The 20,779-nt window shown below is 37.9% G+C and overlaps 1 protein-coding gene and 1 long non-coding RNA gene across 3 annotated transcripts in view; one reads left to right on the top strand and one right to left on the bottom strand.

The window, feature by feature from the left end:
• LOC149554281 (uncharacterized) overlaps window positions 1–20,779 on the bottom strand; it is a 243,792-nt gene that overhangs the window by 74,941 nt on the left and 148,072 nt on the right. The gene's annotated exons all lie outside the window — the stretch shown is intronic.
• Window positions 1–20,779, top strand: part of LOC149554282 (external alternative NAD(P)H-ubiquinone oxidoreductase B1, mitochondrial-like) — a 326,634-nt gene that overhangs the window by 160,568 nt on the left and 145,287 nt on the right. Inside the window, exons 5-6 of the mRNA XM_089789499.1 lie at window positions 4,076–4,295; window positions 4,464–4,568. Coding sequence (XP_089645625.1) covers window positions 4,076–4,295; window positions 4,464–4,568 — 325 coding nt within the window. The remainder of the gene's footprint in view (window positions 1–4,075; window positions 4,296–4,463; window positions 4,569–20,779) is intronic.

Below are 20,779 nucleotides of genomic sequence, written 5' to 3'. Positions count from 1 at the left end.
CATAAAATGTTAACTACAATGCTAGTATGAAATGGCCAAGACTCTTGGCTTACATCCGCATGAATAATGCTGAAATCTGTTACAACTTTCACCTAAAGCCTTACCTCCTAATATGCATCTAAATGATAAGAACAATGCATGTAATTTCCAAAGGAACCTGATTGTAGATAGCTGTAATAATTTTCTCCAATGCTACCTTTCTGTTGTGCTTTTTCTGATCTGCTTTTTCACTTTTTTTTTCGGATCTGCTTTTTCGCTATGCTTTTCTGAATTGTTTTTTCGGATTTTCTTTCAAAAACTCAAACCCTCAAGTAGTCTAAGTATACAAATTAAGCTCAACTTGAAATGGCTGAATACCACTTCCAAAGTGCAACCCTTCAAAAGGTCTTTTGTTTACTTAGTTATGCAATCTCTTGAGAGGTATCGTTCTCAAGGATTATGCTGAATATTTGTAGACCTGGATGGTGCCACAAATGCTCAAAGAGAATGGTAGTAGAATCATCAATTCCCGTCCTCCAAATGAGAGGCCAAGCCCTCTATTTATTTACTTTTCTAAGAAGTTACTAAGGACTTCTAGAAGCATCATTTTCTAAGAAGTTACTAAGAACTTTTAGAAACATCTATTATAAAATCCCATTATAATGCACTTTTATAATAAATAACTTTATAAAAAAGTGCAACTCAACTTAGAATTATAACATGTAGGCCCCGTATAAAAATGATGATAAAATATAAATAAAATAATATCTCCAAGAGCATAATGAGCCATCCAATCACCAAATAAATGCCAAAATGGCTCTCTCATCAATCCCATCTGCCTACGAGAGTCTGTAATAGGCAAATCCACGAACAATGCCATGTCGAACTAAAGAGGGGACATTACAAACTAAAAGAAGAAACCAATGACTCAGAATTGTTGATCGTACTCTCTACCGAAAAATTATTGGTTCCTTAATTTACTTATCAAACATAAGACTTGACATTTGTTATGTAGTGAATGCACTAAGCCAGCTCATGGGTGAACCCAAACAAGTTCATGTAGCAGCAACCAAACACATCCTAAGATATCTTCATGGTACAATTGGATATGGCTTAAGATACAAAAATGTAGAAATAAATCTAAGTGGTTATACAGATTCTGAATGGGTAGGAAATTCACTTGATTGAAGGAGTACTTCAGGATGTTGTTTTACCTTGGGGTCAACAATGATATCGTTGTTCATTAGAAAGTAGTTATCAGTAGTCGAGAGCTCCATTGAAGCAAAATATATTGCAGCATTCATGGGAGCTTGAGAAGCAATATGGTTGAGGAAATTTCTAGTTGGATTTTGGAAATTTATTATTATTTAATTGTTTTAAATATTATACTAAATATTGTTTTATTGATAATATATTATATATGTAATTTTTATTTCTTATTTCTATACTTGAATATGATTTTATTATCATTATTTATTTATTAAAATTATATCTTAAAATGGGGACATGACAAGACTCAAGAAAGTTCTTTGAGCTTGGTATGAACAGAGAGATCATCACTTATCCAAACTTGGTTTCTCCAAAAATGATGGAGACTCTAACTTGTATTTTAAAATACAAAAAGTGGATATGTTGATTCCGGTACTTTATGTTGACAAGTTATTGATTACAGGAGAAGATCACCTTATATCTAAGTGTAAACAAGATCTGACATCCAAATTTGATATCAAGGATTTAGTATTACTGCACTATTTCCTGTATCTAGAAGTATGGCAATATACAAATGAAATTATTCTAAATCAAGGGAAGTGTCTATTGGATATATTAAAAAAGTTTGGCATGATAGAATGCAAATCTATGAAGATCTCTATGGAAACATATTTACACAAACTAAAAGAAGCAACCAAAGACTCAAAGAAAATGTTGATCCTACTCTTTACCGGAAAATTATTGGTTCCTTAATGTACTTAGTGAACATAAGACTTGATATTTGTTAAGTAGTGAATGCACTAAGCCAGCTCATGGGTGAACCCAAACAAGTTCATCTAGCAGCAACCAAACACATCCCAAGATATCTTCATTGTACAATTGGATATGGCTTAAGATACAAAAATGTAGAAATAAATCTAAGTGGTTATACAGATTCTAATTGGTTAGGAAATTCACTTGATCGAAAGAGTAATTTGGGGTGTTGTTTTACTTTGGGTTTAACAATGATAGCATTGTTCATTAGAAAGTAGTTATTAGTAGCCGAGAGCTCCACTAAAGTAGAATATATTGCAGCATCCATGGGAGCTCGAGAAGCAGTGTGGTTGAGAAAACTTCTAGTTGGATTCTTTGGAAAACCACTAGAACCTACTACCCTTTCCTGTAATAACCAGAGTTGTATCAAACTTTGTCTGAATATAGTGTTTTATAACAAATCCGAGCACATTGGGATGACATTTCACTACATACAATGAATCAGATTGCAAAGACTGTGGTTAAGCTAAAGTATATCAATACAAAGAATCAGATTGTAGACATTCTTACCAAACCGCTTGCTAAAGCAAACATGGAACAGTTTCGAAGAGAACTTGGCATGATTGTAATCCGTGAGAAAGAAATTGATTATTGTACTATATTATTCTTTATGAATGTTATATTATAACTATATCAGCCTTGTGTACATCATAAGAAAGTGATGACTTTCAAATGATCATCACTCGTACTTGCAGAAGTTATTGAAAGGTGACGATCTTACAATAACTTAATTATTATACATGTTTTTATAATGTTTAAACAAATCATGATAGATTAAATCTTGTAAATCAACAACCAAGTGTTAGATGTCATTCAATTGATGGTCTATGAGTTATTTGTATAAATATATCATCGGTATTTGGTGGATACAATGTGTTGATATTTAGGAGGCCAATACTCATGATATCAAAATGATGAATATGTTCAGATCAAAGATATTCTTAATATTACTAGTGGTGTAATATTTATTCATGTGTTTATCCTTCTTCATTAAGAGGGAGTGTTAATGCTATAATTCATTCAGATAAAATTAAATTATATATATGAGATATATAATTAATTTATCACAAATATTATAAATGTGCAATAATCTATTTTATACATATATAAGATTATTTATTTATAAACACAATTGTTCTTTCATAATTATCACCTCTCATATAAATTATTGCAAATTATAATATATATTGGAGCGACAGTAATGAATGGTCTTCATTATTGGACGACTGTTTTAATAAACTGACAGGTTGTCTTAAAGCCATGTCAGAGACAGGTGTGACTCCAGCATGGAAGTCACGACACCGCTGGGTCGTGACTCCAAGCTGCACACCCATTTGAGTTTTAAACTCCTGCCACTGTATTATAACAGGAGGTCTATTTGCATAAGGCATCAAACATAACACATACATACTCAAGTCTTCTACGGTGTTATATGCAGAGATAATAAAACACTCCGGTCACTATTTTGTGATTATATACTCTTCTTAAACAGTATAATAGTCACAGAGATATATTATTCAAATATAAGCATTATACAGCTATTTTCAAAAGATTATAAATTCTACCTTAGATAAATCTGATATTTAACAAGTTCTCACCTGGTGCATTCCTTCTCTCTTCATGTGGAGCACTGCTCATTAGTTAATAAATATCTTATGATGTTAATATGCCTAATTAATATCTCATCTCTAATGTGATCACTATCAAGGTTCATGTGTGGTTCCAAAGTCAAGGTTTATAAAAACATTCTTTAATTTGTTCTCTTTGTGATTCCTTTTTTGTTGGGATTGATTCTTTCTTTTCTAGTCGTCTAATCTTTTGTATATGCTGAACTCAGATTCCAATTGCATTCTGTCACCTCTAGCAAACATTTCATAGTGCATTTGGCACTTTTTAATTGTTGAGGTTCCATTTGGTTAAATTATTAAAAAATAAAAGCAATCTCACATCAAGTTATGAGTCATGGAAGCTTTCATTTTATAATGTTATATAAACCAAAAAGTAACCTTCAGTACTTTGTAATATCAAAATGGTAATAGCTTATTATATATCTTGCTTGCTGATTCATTTGTAGGTTTGATCAGAGAATCAGTAGTTTTGCTGAAAACAAATTTCAGAGGGATGGTATTGAAATAAAAACAGGATGTCGTGTGGTTGAGGTAACTGACAAATATATTAACATGAAAGAGAAAGGAATAGGGACGACATTATCCATCTCATATGGCATGATTGTGTGGTCTACTGGAATTGGGACTCGTCCTGTAATATCTCAGTTCATGAAGCAGATTGGCCAGGTTTTCTATTTGTTTAGATGCTATTATGAAATTTTCCTTTTTTGCCTTACTCTTTTCAATGTTTTCTACATCTCTCTCAATATTGACCTTGACCTCATTGATAGCTGACCGCACTTTGACAACTACATAAGTGTTTGAGTAGTGTTAAATGTTCAATCTATAATGCAGACAGACAGGCGCGTTCTAGCAACGGATGAATGGTTGAGAGTTAAGGGATGTGATGATGTATATGCACTTGGTGACTGTGCAACCATAGACCAGAGAAAAATAATGGTATGTTAATAAACTTATTTGAAATACATCTATTATGTTATGTTTTACAAGTTATCGGTAGCTTCAAGATGAATTGTCAATGGTCCAGTCTTCTTTCAAATTCTAAATATAGTGTAATATGAAATTACATGTATTTTTGGGGAGGTTATTGTTGCGTCTGCCTATCATATTCTCAATGAAACCCCTAAAATCATTAACTGCAAATGGGATTGTCACACATGGCAAAACAAAACAAAACATTTTTTTTGGCATAAAAAACCAAACAACTAAATTCTAATAATCTGCATTAAAGGGTTATGATAGAACCTTCTGTTTACATAAATCATAATAAAAATGAGAATCTATTTTCCCTTCACTTTTTACACTGGTTTTTAGCAACAGCAATGTGGAAAGAATTTTCTATTCCTTTCTGAAAATAAATGACTGGTGGTGACTTGACCTGAACATGCTTTATATAGCATTTAATTCAAATGCAAAGAACAATGAACTTTCCTTACTTTACAGTCTAGATAACCATGATAGTGGCTCACATTACTCTTCTAGCTAGTTGTACCTTTATGGCACATTTGCCACTTGTCATAGAGCGGAGTGGAACTCATAGTGACTTTGTCATTCCAAAATAGTGTTCAACATCATTGATTTCCTCTTTTTTCACTAAGGCATGCTGTGTGAATGCTACTACCATATTTTCAAAGTTAGGTGCAGTTTTTGTTGGCTTCAACCACTTAAAAGTAAACTTCTTATCATTGACTTCTTTTTTCTATGCTAGGCATGGGTCACTAAAGAGTTTTCCATTTTTGGCATATAGGGTGGAACAGTTCAGAAACTTGCCAAGATTTGGTAAGACTCGGTGAGTCCCAAGCTGGGTGACCGTCAATGAGTCTGAGGGCCGGGACTTGGACTTGGCCAGGTCTTGGGTGAGACTCGCAAAACTTGCAGAGTCCTTTACAAAAACTGATTTTTTTCCCTGTTCAAGTCACTAAGTTTTGATGTCTTTTGGTTTTATGATTCTATGTTGATATATAATAGCTTCGGTCAGATACAAGGATAACTGATTATGGTGACTGTATGCATATGTGCCTTGTGCTAAATTATTATGCGTTGAAATTCTCACAGCAATTATTCTTACATTTAATCGAAACTATTCATACCAAGTATACAGAAATCTGTACTTCCAGATTATATTATCTCTTGGTGATCGAGTAAATGATCTATTGCACAATATTGATCAAATATGTTCTCAATATATTATAATTGGATTGAGCAAATATGAAATGTCCTCTGCTGGATTTGTTCAATTTAGTTTAAAACTGAGCTACTGACTTACAGTCAAACAGTTGTCATGAAACCAGTAAATCTTTATCATGTGTTAACTCACTTAGCTGATATCTAGCTTGAATAACCGAGAATGCTCAAATTAACATTAGAACAAAAACTTCAGCATAAACATTAATAATGGTCTAACAGCCCAAAGGGCGACATTGATTTATGAAGATAACAACAGTAAAGGTTCTGTATACAAAATATCAATGACAGAAGGCCAGTCTGTAAATGATTACATTAACAAATATTACTGCACATATGGTTTAGAGGTAAGAGACAGACCCGATTCCCAGGTGTTATGGACAGACCAAGTTTGTGATCAGACCAGCTGTGCTGTTAATTTTATGTCTCCACTTTCAGGTTAGGACTAGTTCTTGATTTGCTCTCATTGCAATAAGGAGGACCCTCAGTATGTGTTCAGCCCGACGCCACTTCCAACCTCTTAATCAATCTGCCGTATACCACTATAAATCTGCTCTGCCAGTCATGTGTTGAAGGGAGTTGAACTCAAGCTTTAGAGGCAGTTAACACTACTGCTATTGCTACGTAAGAATGCTGTGAAACACCCTGAGATCTCCCGTGATCATACCTAGTCAGTATGCTGTGTTCTCACGTTCACCCTCTGCCAACACGACTTCTGTTTTGCGGTTATCACCAATGCTGCCACCGTTATTATTAACTGTGCCTGCCAAACAACTCAGAAACGATGGTGTTTGCATGCTGGGTATTCACTGTGAGAAGAGCATTATGCCAGCTCATCTATGTTTCATCTCATGAACTCCACTCTGTGGAAAGAAATTGTTGCAGTATAAACTTGAGATGGCAAAGGTTATACTTACGAAATATCTCACCGATAGCTTCAGTCCTAAAATGACAGTCTCCTTGACTGCTATCTAGCCACAACTGATATCCTGTGAATGGTAATACTGTGCACCGACTAGTTCCTCTTCCTGCTACTTAATAACTACACTTCTTACCTAATCTCTGAGTACTAAATCGAAGTTCAATCTGATAGTGTAATATGAGTACTAGGTTTGCGTCTAGTCTCACTCCTTTCCTCAAGGGTTTTCGTCCTTAGGGAAATATCCAGTCACATTTAAGAAACCTTTTGAAATCCTATATAAATATCATATATTCATGGTGTCAATCCCAAGGCAAATGATTCCTTAAATAACCTAGAAGTGTGGGGAGATACAAACATCTTAGCAATGTGGGATAAAAGACTATTTCGTCTTTTAGTCACTTAAGTCATTTTGTCTTAAAGTGACTTTAAATAATAAAATACTTTATATTTCAATTCAATAAAATAAAGTGACTTAAACCTTAGGATTTCCCATTTAAATCTCCTCAACTGAAACCCAAACTCCTATGACTAACTAGCATCCTAAGTCATATATTGTTAGCCTATCCAAATGGAAAGATAGACCAACTAAGCACCATTATGGCTAGCATGGAGGAGGGTACATTATAGTCCTCTCTTCCTAGGTGTAATACTTCCGTTATAAAATGAACTATGTATCAAACTATTGTCAATGGGCTGATTGATTTAATATATATCTTAGACCCATTTTTATTTTGTTTTCGTAGTTTGTGTCACCGTCGGCTATCTTTATACACCCTCGTAAAGTTTACCAATGGGTATTTAAGCATGGTTTGTAGGTAGTTTTTAGGTATGCAATTTGGATTATTTCTCTGTATTGCAAACTCCTCTAGGAATTCTCTGTTGTTTGCCATTTCGAAAGTGAAAGATCTTCCCTATTTGGCTTGTGCAGTTTTGGTGGGATTCAACTCTCACCCTATTCCGTTGTTGCATGTAATGAAGGCCGATACTTACTTCCAACTGAATCTTATGCTAGAAGAAGAAGCAATCAAATTTGCGGTGCTGCACTTGGATGGAGTTGTGCATGAATGGTGGCATCACGACCCATTAGACTGGGGCATGATCAAATAATTATTTATGCAGAATTCACTGAGAGGTTGATAGATTGATTTGATGGTAAAAATTTGGAACTTAATTTCAAAGAGTTGACGCAATTGAGGCAAACTAGATTAGTTGACCAATACATTGCAGAATTTTAGAAACTTTTTGTGTTGGTCATGGACATTTTTGAAAGAAGATGGATAGTGCTCTTCATGGACGGACTGATAGAACCACTGAAAGGTTGGGTAAAAGTGTTCAATCTTGCCACCCTATTGGAGGCTATTAAGAAGGCATAGAGCATGGCATCATCATCAACATCATCGTCTCGAAGTTACTCACACCCCAAACTGCCGACGTTTTCGAGGGACAAAGATAATAAACCTCCACCCAGGAAGCCGTCATTGGACGAAGCTACCAGATAAGAACTTTGAAGGAAGACATTATGTTTCAACTGCAAGGGACCGTGGGAACTTAGCAATAGATGCCTCGAAAAAGGAAAAATATACTACATTGAGGTCGTGTCTGATGATGAGGAGGACGAATAGGAAGAAACACTCGTTGAAGACAATTAACATCATGATCACACCAACATGGTTAGTTTGAACCTTATGAAAAGAATTGCAGCTTTGGTACAACACGGAGGAACTATTGCCCTAGCTCGTAGCCCGAGGTGCATAGTTTTTCATGTACGGGGTACCCTTCAAGGACAAAGGGTTACGGTGATGCTAGATGGTAGAGCTACTCTAAATTTCATCAACTCATCTTTGGTGAAGCGAAGAGGTCTACCTACGGAGACACACAAAGGATTTCAGGTCAAGGTTGTCGGAGGGACTCTTCTGCCCTGCACACACCTTGTTCCTCAGCTAAGTATCACAATGGCAAATTACAGGGTGACCGAGGATTTCTTCATAGTGGACCTTGATGACATGGAGGTTATTTTGGGCATACAGTAGATGGAGACACTTGATGAATATACTTAGAGCTTCAAACAGATGGATTTCACTTTTGTTGATAATGGAAAAGTCATTCTCTGCAGAATGGAAAATGAGGGTCCGAAGGAAGTTTTTGCGCATCGGATGGAGGCAATTTCTCGGCGTGATGACATTGTGTGGGCTGCACATTGTTTTGTCTTGACAAAACCTATAAAAGGGCAACGAACACCTCCACAGGATGATGATCTCCAGGATATTTTGAGTAAACATGATAAAGTTTTCATTGACGTTACTCCTGGCATACCGCCTCATTAAGGATTTGAACATACTATTGAGTTGGAAGCAGGAGCCAAGCCGATTATAACCACACTGTACTGCCATCCCAAGAAATTCAAAGATGAGATTGAAAAGATGATTCAGGAACTGCTAGAGAAAAGGATGGATCCGTCCTAGTTCTAGCCCTTTTGCGTCATTTGTGGTATTGGTCAAAAAGGATGAGACGATGCTCATGTGTGTAGACTACTGTGTGTTGAACAAAGAAACAATAAAGAATAGATATCCCATTCCAAGGATAGATGAGTTGGTAGATGAATTACATGGTGCAGTCTATTTTTCGAAAATAAATCTCCATTCCGGATACCATCAGATCTGCATGAGGTAGGAAAACGTAGAAAAAATGGCCTTTCATTGTCACAACAGGCATTATTAGTTTCTGTTCATACGATTCGGATTGACAAATGCACCTACTACATTTCAATCATGCGTGAATTGCATCTTCAACAAACAATTGCGTAAGTACTTATTAGTATTTTTTGATCTTATTTATAGCAGGACATGGGAGGAGCACCTGAAGCACCTAGAGGAAGTCCTAAGGATCATGGAGGAATAGTCTTTATTCACCAAGCAATCAAAGTGTGAATTTGGTATGACAGAAATATTGTACTTGGGGCATGTTGTCAATAAATATGGAGTTCAAGTTCATTAGGAGAAGATTCAGGCTATCCTTGATTAGCCTCCCCCAAAATCACTCTTGGAATTGGAAGGATTTTTCGGACTGTGCAAGTTACTACCAGAGGTTTTTTAAAGGATTCTCTCAGCTCAGCACAACCTTACGGATCTAACAAGGGGTCTTTTTAGTGGAATGAAAAGGCACAACTCACTTTTGATAAGTTGAAAGAGACAATGAGCACTTGTCCCTTACTTACATTACCTGATTTCACTCGATTGTTCATTTTGGAGTGCAATGCATCTAGAGAAGGCATTAGCGCGATACTGATGCAAGATAGACACCCCATAGCTTATGAGAGTAGGAAGCTTACATAGACAGAATGCCTATATTCCATCTATGAGAAAGAGATGTTGGCCATCGTACATGCACTAACCAAGTTCTGACAGTATCTGGATGTGCCAAGTTTGTCGTCCGTACGAATCACAATAGTTTGAGATATTTTTTGGAGCAACGAGACTTGAATGAAAGACATCAAAAGCGGATAAGCAAGGTTCAGGCTTTTGATTTTGACATTGAATACATGAAAGGGAGGAACAATGTAGTGGTAGATGCCTTGTCTAGGAAACTCGCCATCTGCTCACTAAACTAGATTTCAGCTGACTAGAAGGTACATCTGTTGGTAGAATACTCTAAAAACACATTTGCTTGTGAGCTAATGGATGGCAACACCTAGGATGATCGATACAGAGTGGTGGATGATATCATCTACTATAAGAATCAGATATTTTTAGTGCCAGAATCCAAATTGAAGTAGAAAATCTTGAAGGAAATACATGACTCACCCTTGGAAGGAGACCCAGGTTTCATCAAAACTTATAGAAGTCTCCAGGAGAGGTTTTCTTGGAAAGGACTCAAAGGGTATGTGTTGTAGTATGTAAGAGTGTGCAGTTTGCCAGCAGAACAAATTTGAATATACTCTACTTGCCAGGTTACTGCAACCTTTGCTGATTCCAAAACATAAGTGGGAAAGTATCTTAATGGATTTCATAACAGGGCTTCCCAAGGTGAACGGTAAGGATTGCATTTTCGTGGTGGTTGATAGATTGACAAAGTATGCTCACTTCTTCGCCATCCCCTCAGATTTTCAGGCTGCACAAGTTGCCGATCTATTTTTTAGAGAAGTCTTTTGCCTAAATAGGTTACCCCAAAACATTGTCAATGATCAGGATGGGCGATTCATCAATATCTTTTGGGTAGAACTGTTTCAGATGGTAGGGACAGAATTGTCACCAAGTACTAGTTACCACCCACAGGCAGATGGACAAACGAAGATTATGAACAAGTGGCTCGAAGGTTACCTTTGGAACTACATTTTGGCACAGCAACGGGCATGGGTCAAATGGATACATCTAGGGGAATATTGCTACAATACCACGTACCACATGTCCATTGGAATTGCACCATTCAAAGCTCTATATGGATACAAACCCCTTTCCTTCATCGACATTGCTTTGGGTGACAGTTGTGCACCAAGGGCGAGGAACTGGCTTCAGGAGGGATAGGACATATTGAGATGCTTGAAGGAAAACTTACAGAGGGCACAAAATCAATAGAAGATGTATGCCGACAGACATAGAATGGAGAGGAGTTTCAAAGTGGGGGACTTGGTTTATCTCTGGCTCCAGCCATGTCGACAATCCTTATTGAAAGAAAAGGGAAAAGAAAAGTTGACGCTGCGATTTTATGACCCCTATCATGTAGTTCGTTGCATTGGTGAAGTCGCGTACGAGCTGGAACTTCCAGAGGGAAACCGTATACATACCGTTTTTCATGTTTCATGCTTGAAGAAGGCCATAGGGCAGAACGTCATTGCAGCCACAGACCTTCCACCACTCAAAGAAGAAGGAAAGCTCATATCGGAACTAGCCAAGATCATTAGAGTATGTGAGAAGTCTTTGTGGAACCGCATGGTGAAGGAATACTTGGTGCATTGGAAACACTTACCATTGGATGATGCGACATGGGAGGGTGAGGACATTCTCCAGCACTCGGCATTGCATTTGCTTGAGGACAAGCAAAATTTGGGATGGGAGGATTGTAATGTTTCCATTATAAAATAAATTATGTATCAAACTATTGTTAATGGGCTAATTGATTTAATATATCTCGGACCCATTTTTATTTTGTTTACGTAGTTTGTGTCATCATCGGCTATCTCTATACACCCTTAGAAAGTTTCCTGACAGATATTTAGGCACGGCTTGTAGGTAGTCTTTATGTATGCAATTTGGATTATTTCTCAGTACTGCAAATTCATGTTGGAATTCTCTATTATTTTTCATTTCGGAAGTGAAAGATCTTCCCTATTTGGCTTGTGTGGTTTCGATGGGATTGAACCATCACCCTATTCCGTTGTTGCATGTAATACTTTGCTCAGATCTAACAAATCGGAGGACCATCCTTTGGCAAATACTATTTGAAGGTTATTTGTGTTCTAATCTCCATTCTTGTTTGGTTCAATCTAAAAAATTGTGATCTTTAAGTTTATAGTAGCATCTCAAGACTTTCCCTCCATTCGTAATTGGTCTACGTTCCACACATTGCTTCCGTCTGATGCCGTATGACCAGTATTAAGTACGACCATCATATAATTATCACTATACTGCACTTTCTTGTGTTATAGGACCTGTTACCTCCTCCTGTACGAATTGAGGATATTCTTGCCATACGGCCTACACCTTCCACTATATGGAACAACATACACACCTACTGTACGACCTTTCCTGACACCGTACGACCCTCTCTGGTGACATCGTACAACCTTTCTAGGCATTTTCCTGGCATCGTACGAACATCTTGGATGCCATAAACCAACTTTCCCCTCCATTCTGAGCTGTACGGATAACTTCATCTGCACTGCACGGTTGTCCTTTCCACACTATATGTGTTTCTGAGCTCATCTTCATCAATCATCCAACCCTTCCGTACTTGGGAACATTACACTGGGATTGCTTGGCCTCAAGCAATCTCAATGTCAAATGCTGTAAAATTGACTCGCTTTCCCAAGTAACATCTGCATAAGGTAAATCCTTCTAGTGAATCAGATATTCCTTGATGGTTGTTATGCAACTTTTTCTCTCTAACCTCTATCACCTCTGCTAGAACTAATACAAGCTTCCTTTCCTCATCAAGCAGAGGCAACTCCATTGAGGGTACTACATGGTGACCAATCGCTTTCTTGAGACATGGAACGTGGAACTTGTTATGAATTTTGCTGTCATCAAGTAAATGTAGCTCATAGGCGACCTTAGCAACCCTCCTAGTAATGTGATATGGACCAAAAATTTGGGTTGAATTTTTTGAGACCATCAAGGAACTTTGCTTGTATGGTTGGAGACGGAGATAAACCATGTCATCCAACTCAAAACTCCGCTCAGCCCAACGGCGATCAGCGTACATCTTTTGTTGATTCCGGGCCCATAGAATGTTCTTTTGAAGAGATCTAAGGATATTCTGCTGATCTTGTATCCAATCCCCTGTTAGAGGTGCCCTGTTGTCCTGCAAAGCCAAGTCTACGAATGATAGGGGCTTGCTGCCATAGAGAGCACAAAATGGAGACATTTGAATGGACATGTGGTAGGAGTTGTAATAATACTCTCCTAGATACAACCACATAACTTAGGCTCTCTGTTGTCCTGCCACATAGCTCCAGAGGTAACCTTCCACCCATTTGTTAACTATCTTAATCTAAGAGGTAACCTTCCACCCATTTGTTAACTATCTTAGTCTATCCATCTGTCTGGGGGTGGTAACTTGTGCTGGGTGTCAGCTCCGTACTAGTCAATTTAAATAGTTCCTGCCAAAAAATGCTAATGAACTTGCTATCCCTTTTGCTCACAATGGTGCGAGGAAGACCATGTAAACGGGAAACCTCTTGAAAGAATAACTCAGCTACTTGAGAGGTTGACCAATCTGCTGCTATGGCAAAGAAGTGAGTGAACTTCGTTAACCTATCCACCACCACAAAAATAGCTGCCCTAAACCCTAGGCAACCTTGTAATAAAATCCATGGAAATACACTCCCATTTCTGTGCCAGAATGGGGAGAGGCTCTAATAACCCGACTGGAAACTTATGCTTTGACTTGTTCTACTGAGAAGTCTGCCACTCCTTGATATGCTGGAGGACATCGTCCTTGAGGCCCTTCCATGAGAGTCTTTCCCTATCTTGTCTATAGGTTTTGAAGAATCCTGGGTGTCCTATTGATGGTGCATCATGTAGAGTTTCCATAATCTTACGTTTGAGTTTAGATCCTGGTATGAGGTAAATACGATCCTTATAGAAAATCACATCATCTATTACTTTGTACCTGCTGTTCTGAAGCTGTTCATTCATAATTTGACATGCTTGATTATTCTCAGAATACTCAACTAGCAATTGAGACTTCCAATCTGTTGAAATCTCAGAAATAGCACAACATTCCGCTACTGAGGGTCTCTTGGAAAGTGCATTAGTGACTACATTGTTCTTACCTTTGACGTACTCAATGTCAAAATTATAGGCTTGAATCTTGCTAACCCACTTTTGTTGTTTCTCATTAAGATCCTTCTATTCTAGATAATAATGCAAACTATTGTGATCTATCCTAACTGTGAATTTGCCCCCCACTAGGTACTGTCTATTGGCTAAAGCATGCATAATAGCCAACATCTCCTTATCATAAGTGGAGTACAATCTCTCGCCATCCTTGAGCTTCCTGCTCTCATAAGCAATCAGATGCCTATCCTACATGAGAATTGTGCCAATACTACTCTCTAAAGCATCGCATTCAATAACAAACGGTCGAGAGAAATCGGGTAGTGCCAAGATTGGGCATGTGCTCATCACATCTTTGAGCCTATCAAAGGTCTCCTCTGCCTCAACTGTCCATTTGAAAGGCCCTTTCTGTGTGAGGTCGGTAAGGGGAGTCGCTATCTGAGAGAAACCTCTAGCAAACCTCCTGTAGTAAGAGCAAAGACCCATGAATCATCTCAAATCTGATACATTCCTTGGTGGTGGCCAATCTAGAATTGCTTGAATCTTTTCTTGATATACCTTCACCCCATCTGCTCCAATCACGTGACCAAGGTAAAGAATCTCAGTCAACCCAAACTCACTCTTGGACTCGTTAGCAAACGAGTGCTCCTCCATGATACTTAGGACCTCATCTAGATGCTGCAAGTGTTCCTCCCAAGTCCTGCTGAAAATCAATATATCATCAAAAAATACTAATACGCTCTCCCGCAACTGTTTTTCAAAAAAATGTGGTTCATACATGATTGAAATGTAGCTGGTGCATTAGTTAGTCCAAATGGCATAACCAAGAACTTGTAGTGACCATAATGACAATGAAAGGCTATCTTATGCAGATCCTCCTCACGAACCCATATCTAATGGTACCCTGATCTGAGGTCTATCTTTGAGAAGTAAACTACCCCATGTAACTCACCCAGTAGCTCATCAATGTAAGAGATTGGGTACTTGTTCTTGATGCTCCTCTTGTTGAGAGCACGATAATCAATACACATGCGTAGAGTGCCATCCTTCTTCTTCACCAATACAACTGAAGAAGCAAAGGAATTGGAGCTAGGTTTGATGTGTCCCATGTTTAGAAGTTCCTTAATTGTCTTTTCTATGTTCTTGTAATGCCTAGGATGACGATAAGGTGTCATGATAACAGGTTTGACACCCTCTTTCAACTAAATGATATGCCCAAACCCTCTGTCTGGGGGAATGCTTGGGGGTATGTCCTCAAAAACCCTCTTGGGCTTATCAAGCACCGACTGAATGTCAACCTGAAATTGTTGTCCTAAGTCTAAGGTAGCCTTAGAAGAAATAAAAAAATGTGCTGCCCACTCCATGTCATCATGCATCATGATTGCCTCCATCTTGTGAGCTGAAATCAATTTGGGTTCACCCTTCGACATAGCCTTGAGGATCACCTGTCTGCCATCCTATAAGAATTCTAGTTACATTTTATGATGATCAACTGTGTACCTGCCATTAGTTTGCAACCACTGTCTACCCAACATGGCATCTAACCCATCCAAATCAACCACATAAAAATCTGCCTCAAGAAGGAAATCATCAAAATGGATCGGAAGTCCTGACACCTTTTTTGCGCATCTAAATCTCTCACCTCCTACCACTCTAACCTCAAACTCGGGTATGTTGTCAATCTGTAGTTTTCTTTAGTAACCCAACGTGAGCTTATGAAGTTATGTGAGGCACTTGTATCCAAGAGACATATAATATGCTGTCCTCTAACAATTCCTTTCAAACGAAAGGGGTGTCCCGTGGGATCGCTAGAAAGTGATGCTATGATAGGAGGCTATTCCTGGGTGCCTTCCTTCTTCCTCTCTCTAGGTGTTCGATCCTTGTTCTCTTCCTTATCACTGCCATCAACATTGTTGCCCTCCTGTTGCTCATCCTCCTCCTCTGAAAGTACCTCTACATAATGTAACTTGTCTTTGCCTAGGCATCTATGATCCGGTGTCCATGGCTCTCTGTAAGTGAAGCATAACTTCTTCCTCCTGGGTTCATTTTAGGTCTCAAAATCCATCCTGGGAGGTAGCGTTATGCTGGTTTTTGTTCTTTTGGAATGAAGTGGACCCCTTATACATTTTCTTAGCAGGCTGTAATATCGAAAAGGGTGATTCTAGATCGTGTACGATCTTAATAGCATCATCCAAAGTGTTTTGTTTAAGTACCTTAACCAAACCTCTATATCTATCCTGTAAACCTTCGGTGAACAACATTACCTTACACTGTTCTGACATGTCTAGAACCATCACTGAGATCCGCTGACACTTGTCAATGAAATCATCCAGAGATCCACTTTGTCGTAATTGAGCCAAATCCTTGTAATAGACCTCAATATCTTTCCTGTCAAAATGAGTAATCAGCTTAGAGTTGAAAGTCTCATAGGATGTAATGAGACCATGATCCTGGTAACTAACGTATGATGCCACCAATCATATGCCGTTCCCTCTAAGTGGATTGTAGCAAATTTGATGGCTTCTGTCTCTGACATAGGTTTAACTGTTAGGTAAGTATTTAGCTTGTGAATCCAAGCTCTCGTAGATGTCTTACTGCTGCCATCGAAAGTAGGGAGAGATAGTTTGTTCATAGCACACTTTAAGTCTCTGTTTGGTGCTCTAGGTCTCCTATCCTGCTATTGTTTGTTTGATTCCCTTTTCTGATTTAGATATTGGAGAAATGACATGTTTTGTTTAATTGTATTAGGAAACAAATCCCATTCATCATATATTGCTATAACATTGTCAAGTAGTAAGTTTGGTGCCGCTAGTGGTGTTACCTCTTCCTCTGCATTAAAAACTGGTATTAAAGGCCTGCCATTGTTTCGTGTGAGAGCCCTAACAGCTCGGGGTGATCTTGCTACACTATTGCCTCCATTGTGATGACTCCAGGCTCTCCTGTTAACAGGGGCTAATTGCTATATATTAGTTGCAAGTTGCTAAAGTGCATCAGCTATGTTATTTTGCTCACCTCTAATAGCCCGTAATGTTTCCCTTGCTTCTTGATCCGGTTTAGCTTCATTACGTGTCATTTTAATGTTGTTTACCTGTTCTACCTATTCAATTTGATCATGCTGTTTAGTCTATTCAGCTTGTTCACCTGTTCCAAAAATCAATTTCTCATCTACTGAATATCTATCCTCAATATCAATTTGCTCGGCAGACCCTGCTTGTTTTGGTTGGAGGTGACTAAATTTATAAGGTTTCTTCCTCATAACCTATTGTCATTTTATTTCCTATTTATCCCACTAGATGGCAGGACCTATAGCTCTGATACCATTGAAATGAACTCTGTTGGATTTGTTCAATTTAGTTTAAAACTGAGCTATTGACTTTCCATCAAACAGTAGTCATGAAACTAGTAAATCTTTATCACGCATTAACTTACTATCACTTAGCTGATCTCTAACTTGAATAACTGAGAATACTCACATTAACCTTAGAACGAAAACTTCAGCACAAACATTAATAATGGTCTAATAGCCCAATGGTGACATTGATTTATGAAGGTAACAACAGTAAAGGTTCTGTATGCAAAATATCAACGACAGTAGGCCAATCTGTAAATGATTACATTAACAAATACTACTGCACATATTGATTAGACGTAAGAGACAGACCCGATTCCTAGGTGTTATGGACAAACCAAGTTCGTGATTAGACTAGCTATGCATTTATCCTATGTCTCCACCTTCAAGTTAGGACCAATTCTTGATTTTCTCTCACCGCGATAAGGACCCTGTATTGATGGTGAATGCAGTGAATGGAGTTTGAATGTTGCAATATGTGTGCAGCCTGATAACACTTTCAGCCTCTTAATCAATCTGTCATATACCACTATAAATCTGCTCTGCCAGGCGTGTGTTGAAGGGAGTTGAACTCGTGCTTTAGACGTGGTTAGCACTACTGCTATTGCTACGTAAGAATGCCATGAAATAGCCAGAGATCTGCCATGGTCATACCCAGTGAGTATGTCGTGTTCTCACGTTCACCCTCTGCCAACACCTATTTTGTTCTGCTGTTATCACCAATACTGCCACCGTTACTATTAATTGCGCCTGCCAAACAACTCAGAAACGATGGTGTTTGCATGTCAGGTATTCAGTTTGAGAAGAGCATTATGCCAGTTCATCTATGTTTCATCTCGTGAACTCCACTGTGTGGAAAGAAACTGTTGTAGTATAAACTTGAGATGACAAAGGTTATACTTACCAAATATCCCACTGATAGCTTTAGTCCTTAAATGATTGTCTCCTTGATTTCTTTCCAGCCACAACTGATATCCTGTGAATGGTAATACCGTGCACCGACCAATTCCTCTTCCTACTACTTAGTAACTCCACTTCTTGCCTAATTTGTGAGTACCAAATCAAAGTTCAAACTAATATTGTAATATGAGTACTAGGTTTGCATCTAGTCTCACTCCTTTCCTCAAGTGTTTTCGTCCTGAGGGAAATATCCAGTCACATTTAAGCAGCCTTTTGGAATTGTGTATAAATATCATATATTCATGGTGTCAATCCCAAGGCAAAGGCTTCCTTAAATAACCTCATAAGTGTGGGGAGATACAAACATCTTGGCAATGTGGGATAAAAGACTATTTGGTCTTTTAGTCACGTAAGTCATTTTGTCCTAAAGTGGCTTTAAATAATAAAGTACTGTAAAATAATTTGACTTAGACCTTAGGATTTCCCATTTAAATCTCCTCAACTAAAACCCAAATTCTTGTGATTGGCATCTTCATGAGAAGACATATGATGAGTCGACATGTCCCTTAGAACCATTATAAATTGATGCAGGAGCATCCAGAGGTATAAGGGCAATCCTGTGTCACCCAAAAAAATATATACTTAGACTTTGTTTCTGTTTCATGTGTTTTCATTTTTGGATACCCATTTGGGTCAAATAAAGGTTCCAACTCTCACAGTTCCACTATCAGTGTTCGTGTAAATCCTGAAAAAATAGGAGTATGTAATTGAGCTATCATTTTGGTGAACTAGGAGGTGTAAATTGGCTAGATGAATGTAATTGTAATTTAGAGCATTCTAGAAAAACAATCAGGTCAAAAGGCCCCACAGTTTGAAAGTTATTGCAGTTTTTCGGGTTGTGGAGACCTCCTAAGAATGCTTCAAAGTCAGGTTAGGGGCATTAAATGACCTCGAAAAGGGCCGAAAAATGGAGGACGAGCAAAGCTGGTCCATAGGGCTATAGAGCGCTTCGAGAGCTTTTCGAAAATGTAAACGGTTCGTCAATCGGAGCTACGGTTCAAAAGTTATGCCTCCCGGAAGTTCGGTTACCGTTTCTGGATTCTTCTAGATTTGCGTCGACTTCTAACGCAGCTTCTGGAACCTTCTATTTGGTCGGTGGATGCCTACTAGCACTTTCTAGAATGTACTCCTAGTCCTTAACCCTGCAAGGTCTATTTATGGATATTTCTGGCATTGTAAAAGGCAGTTCGGAGTGGAGTTTGAGAGGAGGTACTGAAAGGAGAAATTATCTCCACATTTATGCTATTGTAAGCCCTTAGGGCATGTTTTGAAGTTTATTTTCTCTGTACTGAATGTACTAGCTTATTTTTCAGTTAATACAATTTCCCTTTTCTGTTGTGTCCATTCTTTTCTTGGTTTGTGTCCCCATCATAAATATAGACCAAAACCAAGAGATATGCATCGAAATTCATAAATGCATTCTCTCATCAGATCAATGACTTCAGACTAGAGGTCAAAATGTATATATTCATACTTGACATGCATTTTTCAGTATTGTTGTAATCCAGATCTACTATAATCTGATTATCATCTGCAAGAAAATTAAAGTATTAGTATTCCTCAAATCTAAAAATTGCTTTTACTATACCAGTCTGATCATAAGTTTGATTCACAATTACATGGTATCAAAGACTTGTTAAGGAAGATCCAAGTTAAACTTGAGATATGAGATTACTAACCTTAATAGCGCAGTCACATTCCATTCTTCAAAATGACAAACATGATCAGATTTAACAATTGCCTGGAAGGTGCAAACAACTTCATAGCACGGAAGTCGAGAATCATGATGATACTAAAAGAAACAATTTATATTCATTTGTAAAAGACAAAAAGACAGAACTTGAGCATGAACCAAAAAAATCTAAATGGATTGAAGATAATGAAATAGCATTGAAATTAATAGTAGATGTTGTAAGGGAACATATAGTTCCTATATTGAGAAAGCAAGAGACTGCATACCTCATGTTCAAATCCGTTGAGAACACATTTGAAATAATTAACATTGGCAGAACTTTTTCACTCTAAATAGGCAAATGAATCACATAAGCATGAACAAAGGAGAATCCGCTAATGCATTCTTCATGAGAATAACTGAACTAAGGGATCAACTGACATTTGTTGGATACAAAATTGATAGCAAAGAGTTATCACTAATACCTTTAGGTGGCATACCAAATTCACGGGAGTCATTCGTACAAGGTATAAGTGCAATACCAAAACCTCCAATATTGGATCAGTGAAG

This window comes from Cupressus sempervirens, chromosome 6 (genome assembly GCF_028749045.1).
Source record: "Cupressus sempervirens isolate cs-2001-9-10 chromosome 6, ASM2874904v1, whole genome shotgun sequence".
Lineage (NCBI taxonomy): Eukaryota > Viridiplantae > Streptophyta > Pinopsida > Cupressales > Cupressaceae > Cupressus > Cupressus sempervirens.
The sequence above is the reverse complement of the archived record's forward strand: the minus strand, read 5'-3'. Positions and strand labels throughout refer to the sequence as shown.